General features: G+C 53.8%; 1 protein-coding gene across 2 annotated transcripts in view; it reads left to right on the top strand.

Moving 5' to 3' along the window:
* Positions 1-309: 309 nt before the first annotated feature.
* Positions 310-16,424, top strand: part of TERB1 (telomere repeat binding bouquet formation protein 1) — a 71,285-nt gene continuing 55,170 nt past the window's right edge. For both annotated transcript variants that reach the window (XM_040329666.1, XM_040329665.1), the window contains exons 1-6: positions 310-386; positions 4,461-4,518; positions 8,390-8,500; positions 10,962-11,090; positions 13,809-13,940; positions 14,819-14,879. In XM_040329666.1, coding sequence (XP_040185600.1) covers positions 381-386; positions 4,461-4,518; positions 8,390-8,500; positions 10,962-11,090; positions 13,809-13,940; positions 14,819-14,879 — 497 coding nt within the window. In that variant the 5' untranslated portion in view covers positions 310-380. The remainder of the gene's footprint in view (positions 387-4,460; positions 4,519-8,389; positions 8,501-10,961; positions 11,091-13,808; positions 13,941-14,818; positions 14,880-16,424) is intronic.

Raw genomic sequence — 16,424 nt, 5'->3', positions numbered from 1 at the left:
GTGGTTAATAAATGGACACTTACCTGTCCTGGAGTCCAGCGACGTCGCTCGGCTCCCCCTCCCCCCTCTATATATATAATATACACCCCTCACATTTCTCTTCTGAGGAGAGACCCCGCCCCCCTCTTCTCACGTCTCAGTAATGTGGATAACACGCCCCCCTCCTGTCCATCGACACCAGGCCCCGCCCCTCATAGGCAGTTCTCAGCCAATCACCTTTCTTCCCGCCCCCTCTCTCCGAGCCCCTCCTGTCAGCATTGCGGATCTTTCCCCTCCCGCGCGTCTCTCTATCCAATCACAGCACGCGGGTGTTGGTGACGTCGGCGGAAGTGCCGGCTCTTTCTACTTCCGGCGGGAAGAGCGGGAGAGGAGCCTGTTGGATGGCGGTGTGTAATGTGGGCGGGGTCCTCTGTGTGTGTGTGGTACTACTAATCCCAGCGTGCCCGGGGGGGAGGGGCGAGATCTGTGTGAAAAGGCTTCAGGCTGGTGATGTTTGGTTGTCAGACAACCTGTAACATCCGGTGTCAGTCCCTCATCCATCCTGACCCCTCCCCCTCCTCTACTTCTCCCCTCCCCCACATTGGAGGCTGAAAACACAAATATGACCCCCCCCCCTTCCCCCACCTTGCTGCTGTCCTATGAGGGGGGGGGAGATAGATGGGGATACCCTTCCCCCACCTTGCTGCTGTCCTATGAGGGGGGGGGAGATAGATGGGGATACCCTTCCCCCACCTTGCTGCTGTCCTATGAGGGGGGGGGAGATAGATGGGGATACCCTTCCCCCACCTTGCTGCTGTCCTATGAGGGGGGGGGGGGAGATAGATGGGGATACCCTTCCCCCACCTTGCTGCTGTCCTATGAGGGGGGGGGATAGATGGGGATACCCTTCCCCCACCTTGCTGCTGTCCTATGAGGGGGGGGAGATAGATGGGGATACCCTTCCCCCACCTTGCTGCTGTCCTATGAGGGGGGGGGGGAGATAGATGGGGATACCCTTCCCCCACCTTGCTGCTGTCCTATGAGGGGGGGGGGATAGATGGGGATACCCTTCCCCCACCTTGCTGCTGTCCTATGAGGGGGGGGGGAGATAGATGGGGATACCCTTCCCCCACCTTGCTGCTGTCCTATGAGGGGGGGGGGAGATAGATGGGGATACCCTTCCCCCATCTTGCTGCTGTCCTATGAGGGGGGGGGGAGATAGATGGGGATACCCTTCCCCCACCTTGCTGCTGTCCTATGAAGGGGGGGGGGGGGTGATGGGGATACCCTTCCCCCACCTTGCTGCTGTCCTATGAGGGGGGGGGGAGATAGATGGGGATACCCTTCCCCCACCTTGCTGCTGTCCTATGAAGGGGGGGGGGGGGTGATGGGGATACCCTTCCCCCACCTTGCTGCTGTCCTATGAGGGGGGGGGGGGAGATGGGGATACCCTTCCCCCACCTTGCTGCTGTCCTATGAGGGGGGGGGGGAGATAGATGGGGATACCCTTCCCCCACCTTGCTGCTGTCCTATGAGGGGGGGGGGAGATAGATGGGGATACCCTTCCCCCACCTTGCTGCTGTCCTATGAGGGGGGGGGGGGGAGATAGATGGGGATACCCTTCCCCCACCTTGCTGCTGTCCTATGAGGGGGGGGGGAGATAGATGGGCATACCCTTCCCCCACCTTGCTGCTGTCCTATGAGGGGGGGGGAGATAGATGGGGATACCCTTCCCCCACCTTGCTGCTGTCCTATGAAGGGGGGGGGGGGGGGTGATGGGGATACCCTTCCCCCACCTTGCTGCTGTCCTATGAGGGGGGGGAGATAGATGGGGATACCCTTCCCCCACCTTGCTGCTGTCCTATGAGGGGGGGGGGGGGGTGGATGGGGATACCCTTCCCCCACCTTGCTGCTGTCCTATGAGGGGGGGGAGATAGATGGGGATACCCTTCCCCCACCTTGCTGCTGTCCTATGAGGGGGGGGGGAGATAGATGGGGATACCCTTCCCCCACCTTGCTGCTGTCCTATGAGGGGGGGGGGAGATAGATGGGGATACCCTTCCCCCACCTTGCTGCTGTCCTATGAGGGGGGGGAGATAGATGGGGATACCCTTCCCCCACCTTGCTGCTGTCCTATGAGGGGGGGGGAGATAGATGGGGATACCCTTCCCCCACCTTGCTGCTGTCCTATGAGGGGGGGAGGGGAGATAGATGGGGATACCCTTCCCCCACCTTGCTGCTGTCCTATGAGGGGGGGAGGGGAGATAGATGGGGATACCCTTCCCCCACCTTGCTGCTGTCCTATGAGGGGGGGGGGGGGGGGATAGTTTGGGGTTCTATTATTAAGGTGACCCCCCCCCTCCCCCACACATATTAGAAGTCACTCATCTCTGGAGCTCTGAGCACTGCGGAGAAATTCATCTTCACCCCGATCAGCCGCTGAGGTCCCAACTCCTCCCAGTCACACACCGGGGGCGGAGCTTACCTATCTCTACTAATACTTCATATTCCCATCACACACAACCCTGGATCTATTCCCGGCTCACCGCCGATCCGCACAGAATGGCGTCCAAACCGATCGTTTATTCTACGATCGCCGCGCAGGGAGAAAGAGCGCAACGTCTCCGAGTCACACAGGACCCCTTCATCAGGCATGGGAGCGAGGGAGGGGCCTCTAAGTACCGCCCCTTGGTTCCACCCCCTCCTGATATCACCCAACCCCTCCCCACCTCTCAATACCACCCCCTCCCCACCTCCCAATACCGCCCCCTCCCCACCTCTCAATACAACCCCCTCCCCACCTCTCAATACCACCCCCCACCTCCTAACACCTCCCCCACACCACCTCCCAATACCGCCCCCTCCCCACCTCTCAATACAACCCCCTCCCCACCTCTCAATATCACCCCCCACCTCCTAACACCTCCCCCACACCACCTCCCCCTCCCAACACCTCCCCACCTCCCAATTCCACCACCTCCCCTCCCCACCTCCTAATCCCACCCCCTCCCCACCTCCCAATCTCCCAATACCACCCCTCCCCACCTCCTAACACCTCCCCCTCCCCACCTCCCAATACCATCTCCCCACCTCCCAATACAACCACCTCCCAATACCATCTCCCCCTTCCAACACCTCCCCCTCCCCACCTCCCAATACCATCTCCCCCTCCCAACACCTCCCCCTCCCCACCTCCCAATACCATCTCCCCCTCCCAACACCTCCCCCTCCCCACCTCCCAATACCATCTCCCCCTCCTAACACCACCCCCTCCCCACCTCTCAATACCGCCCCCTCCCCACCTCCCAATACCACCCCTCCCCACCTCCTAATCCCACCCCCTCCCCACCTCCTAATCCCACCCCCTCCCCACCTCTCAATACAACCCCCTCCCCACCTCTCAATACAACCCCCTCCCCTCCTCCCAATCTCCCAATACCACCCCTCCCCACCTCCTAATCCCACCCCTCCCCACCTCCCAATACCATCCCCTCCCCACCTCCCAATACCATCCCTCCCCACCTCCTAACACCTCCCCCACACCACCTCCCAATACCGCCCCCTCCCCACCTCCCAATACAACCCCCCCACCTCCTAATCCCACCCCCTCCCCACCTCCTAATCCCACCCCCTCCCCACCTCCTAACACCACCCCTCCCCACCTCCCAATACCGTCCCCTCCCCACCTCCTAATCCCACCCCCTCCCCACCTCTCAATACAACCCCCTCCCCACCTCTCAATACAACCCCCTCCCCTCCTCCCAATCTCCCAATACCACCCCTCCCCACCTCCTAATCCCACCCCTCCCCACCTCCCAATACCATCCCCTCCCCACCTCCCAATACCATCCCTCCCCACCTCCTAACACCTCCCCCACACCACCTCCCAATACCGCCCCCTCCCCACCTCCCAATACAACCCCCCCACCTCCTAATCCCACCCCCTCCCCACCTCCTAATCCCACCCCCTCCCCACCTCCTAACACCACCCCTCCCCACCTCCCAATACCGTCCCCTCCCCACCTCCTAATCCCACCCCCTCCCCACCTCTCAATACAACCCCCTCCCCACCTCTCAATACAACCCCCTCCCCACCTCTCAATACCACCCCCTCCCCACCTCCCAATACCGCCCCCTCCCCACCTCTCAATACAACCCCCTCCCCACCTCTCAATACAACCCCCTCCCCACCTCCCAATACCACCCCCTCCCCACCTCCCAATACTGTCCCCTCCCCACCTCCCAATACAACCCCTCAATACCAGATTAGATTCCGCCCAGAAACATTAGATCCCGCCCAGCAACATTAGATCCCGCCCAGAAACATTAGATCCCACCCATCAGCAACAGCAGATCTCCCAGCAGCCCCCAGCACACCCCACACCCCTCTCTATTCCATACATTCAGTGCTGGGGGTGCCAGAAGTGCGTTCCCTGTTTTATCTTCACTGATATTCACCGGATTGGTCCGTGTTGTTTCAGCTCTTCCAGGGGAATGTGATGGAAGCGCACCGGTCTGGGGGAGCGATGTGCTCATTTGGTAAGATTATAGATCCTCCTCTCTCTCCTCTGACAAGGAAGATAATATCCCCCAATGTGTGATAAGACGGGTGTCAGGCTCTAGTGGACTTCAACAAAATGGCGTCTGCACACAGACAGCGCCTCCCTGCTGCATGAAGGTGAAGAACGCAGAGTACACACTATCAGATATTTATTTCATTCAACCCAACAGGCTGCACAAAAGAAAAAAAATGAGAAGCTTGGGAAGAGCTGCTGTACTAACTATCTTATGTTAGTACAGCGATCTTCCTGCTGAGCTATTGTGTTCTGACAGGGGGACTGGTCAGCGGTCGCAGCCATTGGCTGAGAGCGGTGATTGGATGCTGATTGGCTGATGTTTTTCTGTTATGCCCCTCGGACAGAAGCCAGATGTCCCGACTGCTGTACACCTGGCTGGTTTCTGATAGGCCGGCCGATATTCAACCCGTCTGTATGGGGCTTCAGGAGAGGAGCTCTGTACAGGGGAGGAGGAGCTCTGTACAGGGGAGGAGGAGTTCTGTACAGGGGAGGAGGAGTTCTGTACAGGAGAGGAAGAGTTCTGTACAGGAGAGGAGGAGTTCTGTACAGGAGAGGAGGAGTTCTGTACAGGAGAGGAGCTCTGTACAGGAGAGCAGGAGTTCTGTACAGGAGAGGAGGAGTTTCGTACAGGAGAGGAGGAGTTCTGTACAGGAGAGGAGGAGTTTCGTACAGGAGAGGAGGAGCTCTGTACAGGAGAGCAGGAGTTCTGTACAGGAGAGGAGGAGTTTCGTACAGGAGAGGAGGAGTTCTGTACAGGGGAGGAGGAGTTCTGTACAGGAGAGGAGCGCTGTATAGGAGAGGAGGAGTTCTGTAGAGGAGAGGAGGAGTTCTATACAGGAGAGGAGTTTCGTACAGGAGAGGAGGAGCTCTGTACAGGAGAGGAGCTCTGTACAGGAGGTGAGGAGTTCTGTACAGGAGAGGAGGAGCTCTGTACAGGAGGTGAGGAGTTCTGTACAGTAGAGGAGGAGTTCTGTACAGGAGGTGAGGAGTTCTGTACAGGAGAGGAGGAGCTCTGTACAGGAGGTGAGGAGTTCTGTACAGTAGAGGAGGAGTTCTGTACAGGAGGTGAGGAGTTCTGTACAGGAGAGGAGTTCTGTACAGGGGAGGAGGAGTTCTGTACAGGAGAGGAGGAGTTCTGTACAGGGGAGGAGGAGTTCTGTACAGGAGGTGAGGAGTTCTGTACAGGAGAGGAGTTCTGTACAGGGGAGGAGGAGTTCTGTACAGGAGAGGAGGAGTTCTGTACAGGAGAGGAGCGCTGTATAGGAGAGGAGGAGTTCTGTACAGGAGGCGAGGAGTTCTATACAGGAGAGGAGGAGTTCTGTACAGGAGAGGAGCTCTGTACAGGAGAGCAGGAGTTCTGTACAGGAGAGGAGCTCTGTACAGGAGAGGAGGAGTTCTGTACAGGAGAGGAGGAGCTCTGTACAGGAGAGGAGCTCTGTACAGGAGAGGAGGGGTTCTGTACAGGAGAGGAGGAGCTCTGTACAGGAGGTGAGGAGCTCTGTACAGGAGGTGAGGAGTTCTGTACAGGAGAGCAGGAGTTCTGTACAGGAGAGGAGGAGTTCTGTACAGGAGAGGAGGAGTTCTGTACAGGAGGTGAGGAGTTCTGTACAGGAGGTGAGGAGTTCTGTACAGGAGAGGAGCTCTGTACAGGAGAGGAGCTCTGTACAGGAGAGGAGGAGTTCTGTACAGGAGAGGAGGAGTTCTGTACAGGAGGAGAGGAGCTCTGTACAGGAGGTGAGGAGTTCTGTACAGGAGGTGAGGAGTTCTGTACAGGAGAGGAGCTCTGTACAGGAGGAGAGGAGCTCTGTACAGGAGGTGAGGAGTTATGTACAGGAGGTGAGGAGTTCTGTACAGGAGAGGAGCTCTGTACAGGAGGAGAGGAGCTCTGTACAGGAGAGGAGGAGTTCTGTACAGGAGGAGAGGAGCTCTGTACAGGAGGTGAGGAGTTCTGTACAGGAGAGGAGGAGTTCTGTACAGGAGAGGAGGAGTTCTGTACAGAAGGTGAGGAGCTCTGTACAGGAGAGGAGGAGTTCTGTACAGGAGGTGAGGAGTTCTGTACAGTAGAGGAGGAGTTCTGTACAGGAGGAGAGGAGTTCTGTACAGGAGGTGAGGAGTTCTGTACAGTAGAGGAGGAGTTCTGTACAGGAGGTGAGGAGTTCTGTACAGGAGAGGAGTTCTGTACAGGGGAGGAGGAGTTCTGTACAGGAGAGGAGGAGTTCTGTACAGGGGAGGAGGAGTTCTGTACAGGAGAGGAGCGCTGTATAGGAGAGGAGGAGTTCTGTACAGGAGGCGAGGAGTTCTATACAGGAGAGGAGGAGTTCTGTACAGGAGAGGAGCTCTGTACAGGAGAGCAGGAGTTCTGTACAGGAGAGGAGCTCTGTACAGGAGAGGAGGAGTTCTGTACAGGAGAGGAGGAGCTCTGTACAGGAGAGGAGCTCTGTACAGGAGAGGAGGGGTTCTGTACAGGAGAGGAGGAGCTCTGTACAGGAGGTGAGGAGCTCTGTACAGGAGGTGAGGAGTTCTGTACAGGAGAGCAGGAGTTCTGTACAGGAGAGGAGGAGTTCTGTACAGGAGAGGAGGAGTTCTGTACAGGAGGTGAGGAGTTCTGTACAGGAGGTGAGGAGTTCTGTACAGGAGAGGAGCTCTGTACAGGAGAGGAGCTCTGTACAGGAGAGGAGGAGTTCTGTACAGGAGAGGAGGAGTTCTGTACAGGAGGAGAGGAGCTCTGTACAGGAGGTGAGGAGTTCTGTACAGGAGGTGAGGAGTTCTGTACAGGAGAGGAGCTCTGTACAGGAGGAGAGGAGCTCTGTACAGGAGGTGAGGAGTTATGTACAGGAGGTGAGGAGTTCTGTACAGGAGAGGAGCTCTGTACAGGAGGAGAGGAGCTCTGTACAGGAGAGGAGGAGTTCTGTACAGGAGGAGAGGAGCTCTGTACAGGAGGTGAGGAGTTCTGTACAGGAGAGGAGGAGTTCTGTACAGGAGAGGAGGAGTTCTGTACAGAAGGTGAGGAGCTCTGTACAGGAGAGGAGGAGTTCTGTACAGGAGGTGAGGAGTTCTGTACAGTAGAGGAGGAGTTCTGTACAGGAGGAGAGGAGTTCTGTACAGGAGGTGAGGAGTTCTGTACAGGAGAGGAGCTCTGTACAGGAGGAGAGGAGCTCTGTACAGGAGAGGAGGAGTTCTGTACAGGAGGAGAGGAGCTCTGTACAGGAGGTGAGGAGTTCTGTACAGGAGAGGAGGAGTTCTGTACAGGAGAGGAGGAGTTCTGTACAGAAGGTGAGGAGCTCTGTACAGGAGAGGAGGAGTTCTGTACAGGAGGTGAGGAGTTCTGTACAGTAGAGGAGGAGTTCTGTACAGGAGGAGAGGAGTTCTGTACAGGAGGGGAGGAGTTCTGTACAGGAGAGGAGCTCTGTACAGGAGGAGAGGAGCTCTGTACAGGAGAGGAGGAGTTCTGTACAGGAGGAGAGGAGCTCTGTACAGGAGGTGAGGAGTTCTGTACAGGAGAGGAGGAGTTCTGTACAGGAGAGGAGGAGTTCTGTACAGAAGGTGAGGAGCTCTGTACAGGAGAGGAGGAGTTCTGTACAGGAGGTGAGGAGTTCTGTACAGTAGAGGAGGAGTTCTGTACAGGAGGAGAGGAGTTCTGTACAGGGGAGGAGGAGTTCTGTATAGGAGGTGAGGAGATCACGTAGCTGGGTGTCGGTGTGGAGACGGTCACCATTTTGTTGAAGGGCGGATCTTTGGTTTCATTGAGCGCCCTTGCGTAGCGCCCCCACAATCTTCTTCTATGTCTTGTATTGTTTTTATCTTTCCTTCTTATCATATTTTTTCTTTGCTAGAAATGAAGACGGATCTGAAATTATTATTAGAATGTCTGAAATTTCAAATGGACAATCCTGAGTTACAGAAAGAGACGTTGGTGGCGATCCGCTCCATCTGCCAGAATAACAGTAAGTCCTCTCCACCTGTATTCATGGAAGGGGGAGGGGGGGTTCTCTGCAGTGATGGTGGACGGACAGTCATATACCGTTCAGCAGAGGAGAGGAGGAGGTGGATGGAAGAATTACCCCCCACAAGACATTATATGATGCCTGTGGCCTTCTCTGCTGTCAGAATTCACTGATCAGGGGCTGCAGCAGCTGATCAAGAAAAGTTTTCCAACTTGTAGGTTTGTCAGAAGTTGATCAAATCACTGACTTCTGTTGAATGGAGGCGGGGCACACACTGATCGAATCTCAGCCATCCCTGCTGAACCCGCCAAATTGGCTCTGTCTATGGCCAGCTTAAAGCTGAACTCCGGGCAGAAATTGTCAGAAAATCACACCTTTTAATATAATGGTAAAAATGCTGCAAATAGTAAACGTAGTCAAAACATAGCCATGGCTAGGTAATCACAGCGGGTAGTCAGAACAAGCCAGAGATCAGTGTAGTCAGAAGAAGCCAGGAAGCCAGAGATCAGTGTAGTCAGAAGAAGCCAGGAAGCCAGAGATCAGTGTAGTCAGAAGAAGCCAGGAAGCCAGAGATCAGTGTAGTCAGAGGAAGCCAGAGATCAGTGTAGTCAGAAAAAGCCAGGAAGCCAGAGATCAGTGTAGTCAGAAGAAGCCAGGAAGCCAGAGATCAGTGTAGTCAGAAGAAGCCAGGAAGCCAGAGATCAGTGTAGTCAGAAGAAGCCAGGAAGCCAGAGATCAGTGTAGTCAGAAGAAGCCAGGAAGCCAGAGATCAGTGTAGTCAGAGGAAGCCAGAGATCAGTGTAGTCAGAAAAAGCCAGGAAGCCAGAGATCAGTGTAGTCAGAAGAAGCCAGGAAGCCAGAGATCAGTGTAGTCAGAACAAGCCAGAGATCAGTGTAGTCAGAAGAAGCCAGGAAGCCAGAGATCAGTGTAGTCAGAACAAGCCAGGAAGCCAGAGATCAGTGTAGTCAGAGGAAGCCAGAGATCAGTGTAGTCAGAACAAGACAGGAAGCCAGAGATCAGTGTAGTCAGAACAAGCCAGGAAGCCAGAGATCAGTGTAGTCAGAACAAGCCAGGAAGCCAGAGATCAGTGTAGTCAGAAGAAGCCAGAGATCAGTGTAGTCAGAACAAGCCAGAGATCAGTGTAGTCAGAAGAAGCCAGGAAGCCAGAGATCAGTGTAGTCAGAACAAGCCAGGAAGCCAGAGATCAGTGTAGTCAGAAGAAGCCAGAGATCAGTGTAGTCAGAACAAGCCAGAGATCAGTGTAGTCAGAAGAAGCCAGGAAGCCAGAGATCAGTGTAGTCAGAACAAGCCAGGAAGCCAGAGATCAGTGTAGTCAGAACAAGCCAGGAAGCCAGAGATCAGTGTAGTCAGAGGAAGCCAGAGATCAGTATAGTCAGAACAAGACAGGAAGCCAGAGATCAGTGTAGTCAGATCAAGCCAGGAAGCCAGAGATCAGTGTAGTCAGAGGAAGCCAGAGATCAGTATAGTCAGAACAAGACAGGAAGCCAGAGATCAGTGTAGTCAGAAGAAGCCAGGAAGCCAGAGATCAGTGTAGTCAGAAGAAGCCAGGAAGCCAGAGATCAGTGTAGTCAGAAGAAGCCAGAGATCAGTGTAGTCAGAACAAGCCAGGAAGCCAGAGATCAGTGTAGTCAGAACAAGCCAGAGATCAGTGTAGTCAGAAGAAGCCAGGAAGCCAGAGATCAGTGTAGTCAGAACAAGCCAGGAAGCCAGAGATCAGTGTAGTCAGAAGAAGCCAGGAAGCCAGAGATCAGTGTAGTCAGAGGAAGCCAGAGATCAGTATAGTCAGAACAAGACAGGAAGCCAGAGATCAGTGTAGTCAGATCAAGCCAGAGATCAGTGTAGTCAGAACAAGCCAGGAAGCCAGAGATCAGTGTAGTCAGAAGAAGCCAGGAAGCCAGAGATCAGTGTAGTCAGAAGAAGCCAGAGATCAGTGTAGTCAGAACAAGCCAGGAAGCCAGAGATCAGTGTAGTCAGAAGAAGCCAGGAAGCCAGAGATCAGTGTAGTCAGAGACAGCAAACAGGATTAGGAACCAGAAGGGTTGTCAGCCAGGCGAGTCTTCAACAGGAACACAGCAGAGAGTCTCTGGATATGTAGACCAGGCGAGGGCAGGGAAGATATGAACCAGGCAGTTCAAATAGCCACAGGGGGCGGGACTGATGAGCAGGAAATGATCGCCAGGAGAGGCCTTTCACCTGAATCCAGTGACCTGAGGGGTCTGTCATCAAACAGCAAGGTGCCTGACAACCACTGTGACCGAGCAGCATGTCCCACCCATTCCAGGTGAGATGGGGGGGGTGGTGGGGGAGTTCTGTTGTAGAGGGAAGGGCAATTTATGGAGGACAGGGGCAGAACACCTATAATGGTATATACTGTATATCTCACTAGGGTGGCAGAGATTATAAACAATGAATCCCGGACTCGTATTTTCCTTCCTGCAGGTGAAGTCTGTGATTACTTCAGAGAAATTGGCGGCTTATTATTCATTGTGAGTTTAGCGAAATGCGTCGCCCACCCGACATTAAAGGAGATCACCTTCTACACTCTCGGAGTCCTCGCAGAAAGTAACGGTAATGATGAAGTCTCACAGAACACTGGCTGCCCGCTCTGTGCCCAGAATAGAGGGGGAGGGGCTACAGAGGGGAGGAGCTACCCGCTTGTATCAGTCACCTAAATCCAGCGCCCCCACAAATTCTCAGACCTCCTAGGACACCCCCAATGTAAATAGATAGAGAGCTTTGTTCACCAATCCCTTCCTATAGACAGCGGACTTTTCCATTGGAGGAGGACTGGGCATTAAAAGAAGCCGCTCACCCTCGCCCCGTGTGCCGCTGAATTCACCAGATCTTCTGTCATTCCTGGGTGGTGAGCGGAGCTGGAAGGTTGTGAGACTGGAGAGATATGGTGTAATCTCTCACCAAAACCACCGAATGACGTGGCAAAGCCAAAAGATAATGGAGAGAAGGTACATCTGTACCCTGTGTGATCACTAGTCTAGGCGGCGGGCCCCGTGTGATCACTAGTCTAGGAGGCGGGCCCGTGTGATCACTAGTCTAGGCGGGGGGCCCCGTGTGATCACTAGTCTAGGAGGCGGGCCCGTGTGATCACTAGTCTAGGCGGGGGGCCCCGTGTGATCACTAGACTAGGAGGTGGGCCCGTGTGATCACTAGTCTAGGCGGCGGGCCCCGTGTGATCACTAGTCTAGGCGGCGGGCCCCGTGTGATCACTAGTCTAGGAGGCGGGCCCCGTGTGATCACTAGTCTAGGAGGCAGGTCCGTGTGATCACTAGTCTAGGCGGCGGGGCCCTGTGTGATCACTAGTCTAGGTGGCGGGCCCCATGTGATCACTAGTCTAGGTGGCGGGCCCCGTGTGATCACTAGTCTAGGAGGCGGGCCCCGTGTGATCACTAGTCTAGGAGGCGGGCCCCGTGTGATCACTAGTCTAGGAGGCGGGCTCCGTGTGATCACTAGTCTAGGAGGCGGGCCCGTGTGATCACTAGTCTAGGAGGCAGGCCCGTGTGATCACTAGTCTAGGAGGCGCGCCCGTGTGATCACTAGTCTAGGAGGCGCGCCCTGTGTGATCACTAGTCTAGGCGGCAGGCCCGTGTGATCACTAGTCTAGGAGGCAGGCCCGTGTGATCACTAGTCTAGGAGGCAGGCCCCTTGTGATCACTAGTCTAGGAGGCGGGCCCCGTGTGATCACTAGTCTAGGAGGCAGGCCCGTGTGATCACTAGTCTAGGCGGCGGGCCCGTGTGATCACTAGTCTAGGAGGCGGGCCTGTGTGATCACTAGTCTAGGCGGCGGGCCCCGTGTGATCACTAGTCTAGGAGGCGGGCCTGTGTGATCACTAGTCTAGGAGGCGGGCCTGTGTGATCACTAGTCTAGGAGGCGGGCCTGTGTGATCACTAGTCTAGGAGGCGGGCCTGTGTGATCACTAGTCTAGGCGGCGGGCCCCGTGTGATCACTAGTCTAGGAGGCGGGCCCCGTGTAATCACAAGTCTAGGCGGCGGGCCCCGTGTGATCACTAGGCGGCGGGGCCCCGTGTGATCACTAGTCTAGGCGGCGGGCCCCGTGTGATCACTAGTCTAGGAGGCGGGCCTGTGTGATCACTAGTCTAGGAGGCAGGCCCCGCGTGATCACTAGTCTAGGTGGCGGGCCCCGTGTGATCACTAGTCTAGGTGGCGGGCCCCGTGTGATCACTAGTCTAGGAGGCGGGCCCCGTGTGATCACTAGTCTAGGAGGCGGGCCCGTGTGATCACTAGTCTAGGAGGCGGGCCCCGTGTGATCACTAGTCTAGGCGGCGGGCCCCGTGTGATCACTAGTCTAGGAGGCGGGCCCCGTGTGATCACTAGTCTAGGCGGCGGGCCCGTGTGATCACTAGTCTAGGAGATGGGCCCCGTGTGATCACTAGTCTAGGCGGCGGGCCCTGTGTGATCACTAGTCTAGGAGGCGGGCCCCGTGTGATCACTAGTCTAGGTGGCGGGCCCGTGTGATCACTAGTCTAGGTGGCGGGCCCCGTGTGATCACTAGTCTAGGTGGCGGGCCCCGTGTGATCACTAGTCTAGGAGGCGGGCCCCGTGTGATCACTAGTCTAGGAGGCGGGCCCTGTGTGATCACTAGTCTAGGAGGCGGGCCCTGTGTGATCACTAGTCTAGGAGGCGGGCCGCGTGTGATCACTAGTCTAGGTGGCGGGCCCCGTGTGATCACTAGTCTAGGAGGCGGGCCCCGTGTGATCACTAGTCTAGGAGGCGGGCCCCGTGTGATCACTAGTCTAGGCGGCGGGCCCCGTGTGATCACTAGTCTAGGAGATGGGCCCCGTGTGATCACTAGTCTAGGCGGCGGGCCCCGTGTGATCACTAGTCTAGGAGGCGGGCCCCGTGTGATCACTAGTCTAGGTGGCGGGCCCGTGTGATCACTAGTCTAGGAGGCGGGCCCTGTGTGATCACTAGTCTAGGTGGCGGGCCCCGTGTGATCACTAGTCTAGGAGGCGGGGCCCCGTGTGATCACTAGTCTAGGAGGCAGGCCCCGTGTGATCACTAGTCTAGGAGGCGGGCCTGTGTGATCACTAGTCTAGGAGGCGGGCCCCGTGTGATCACTAGTCTAGGAGGCGGGCCCCGTGTGATCACTAGTCTAGGAGGCGGGCCCCGCGTGATCACTAGTCTAGGTGGCGGGCCCCGTGTGATCACTAGTCTAGGCGGCGGGCCCCGTGTGATCTCTAGGCGGCGGGCCCCGTGTGATCACTAGGCGGCGGTAGTGGAGAAATTTGTATGATTTTTGTCTCTTCGCAGTATTCTGTCAGCAGACTTTGTGCACTGCGGAGATGTTTGAAGATGTCAGTGTCGTGTTATCTGAGGAACGATCGTCTGTCAGTCTGAAAAGGACGTCCGTTTTCCTTCTTCTGGTTCTGATTTCTAATAACAGTGAGTTTGTTTTCCTTATTAAACCAGAAAATCTCCGAGAGGAATAAGTAAGGGCACCTGTGGAAGACTGCGTGTATACTAAGAACATTGCTGGGATCTGATAGGAAGGCCGGTCACACCTATACAGGGTGCAGGTCGCATGTTTCGTCCATTGACGTCTATGGAACCAAAAACCGGAAAAAAGTCCCCGCCCCTTTCCATAAAATGCACAGATGTGACCCACAGGATCCCGTGTTACAAGACACAGAATGCAAATGAGCAAAAACTGCACCAATACACTTCTATATAATACACTTCTATATAATACAATACTATATAATACATAACTATATAATACATTACTATATAATACATTACTATATAATACATTACTATATAATACAATACTATATAATACACTACTATATAATACATTACTATATAATACATTACTATATAATACACTACTATATAATACATTACTATATAATACATTACTATATAATACAATACTATATAATACAATACTATATAATACACTACTATATAATACACTACTATATAATACACTACTATATAATACACTACTATATAATACACTACTATATAATACAATACTATATAATACATTACTATATAATACACTTCTATATAATACAATACTATATAATACATAACTATATAATACATTACTATATAATACAATACTATATAATACAATACTATATAATACACTACTATATAATACACTACTATATAATACAATACTATATAATACACTACTATATAATACAATACTATATAATACACTTCTATATAATACACTACTATATAAAGTGTAAAATATATATAATATAAAATATTGTTGCTGGAAATATAAATTGTTTCGAATATTTCAGAAGCCGGCCAAGTCTTAGTGAGGGAATCCGGATGTATAGATCTACTTCTCCTTCTCTTCAGGTAAGTTCAAGAAAAACTCCCAACACCTGTGAAAAAAAATGTTTTCTTTATTCCTCCCACTGACACCAATGATGGGACACTATTCCCCCCACTGACACCAATGATGGGACACTATTCCTCCCACTGACACCAATGATGGGACACTATTCTTCCCACTGACACCAATGATGGGACACTATTCCTCCCACTGACACCAATGATGAGACACTATTCCCCCCACTGACACCAATGATTGGACACTATTCCTCCCACTGACACCAATGATGGGACACTATTCCTCCCACTGACACCAATGATGGGACACTATTCCTCCCACTGACACCAATGATGGGACACTATTCCTCCCACTGACACCAATGATGGGACACTATTCCTCCCACTGACACCAATGATGGGACACTATTCCTCCCACTGACACCAATGATGGGACACTATTCCTCCCACTGACACCAATGATGGGACACTATTCCTCCCACTGACACCAATGATGGGACACTATTCCTCCCACTGACACCAATGATGAGACACTATTCCCCCCACTGACACCAATGATTGGACACTATTCCTCCCACTGACACCAATGATGGGACACTATTCCTCCCACTGACACCAATGATGGGACACTATTCCTCCCACTGACACCAATGATGGGACACTATTCCTCCCACTGACACCAATGATGGGACACTATTCCTCCCACTGACACCAATGATGGGACACTATTCCTCCCACTGACACCAATGATGGGACACTATTCCTCCCACTGACACCAATGATGGGACACTATTCCTCCCACTGACACCAATGATGGGACACTATTCCTCCCACTGACACCAATGATGGGACACTATTCCCCCCACTGACACCAATGATGGGACACTATTCCTCCCACTGACACCAATGATGGGACACTGACACCAATGATGGGACACTATTCCTCCCACTGACACCAATGACGGGACACTATTCCTCCCACTGACACCAATGATGGGACACTATTCCTCCCACTGACACCAATGATGGGACACTATTCCTCCCACTGACACCAATGATGGGACACTATTCCTCCCACTGATACCAATGACGGGACACTATTCCTCCCACTGACACCAATGACGGGACACTATCCCTCCCACTGACACCAATGATGGGACACTATTCCCCCCACTGACACCAATGATGGGACACTATTCCTCCCACTGACACCAATGATGGGACACTATTCCTCCCACTGACACCAATGATGGGACACTATTCCTCCCACTGACACCAATGACGGGACACTATTCCTCCCACTGACACCAATGATGGGACACTATTCCTCCCACTGACACCAATGATGGGACACTATTCCTCCCACTGACACCAATGATGGGACACTATTCCTCCCACTGATACCAATGACGGGACACTATTCCTCCCACTGACACCAATGACGGGACACTATCCCTCCCACTGACACCAATGATGGGACACTTTTCCTCCCACTGACACCAATGATGGGACACTTTTCCTCCCACTGACACCAATGATGGGACACTATTC

This window comes from Rana temporaria, chromosome 11, assembly GCF_905171775.1.
Source record: "Rana temporaria chromosome 11, aRanTem1.1, whole genome shotgun sequence".
Classification (NCBI taxonomy): domain Eukaryota; kingdom Metazoa; phylum Chordata; class Amphibia; order Anura; family Ranidae; genus Rana; species Rana temporaria.
This window is presented reverse-complemented; position numbering and strand designations above follow the sequence as displayed.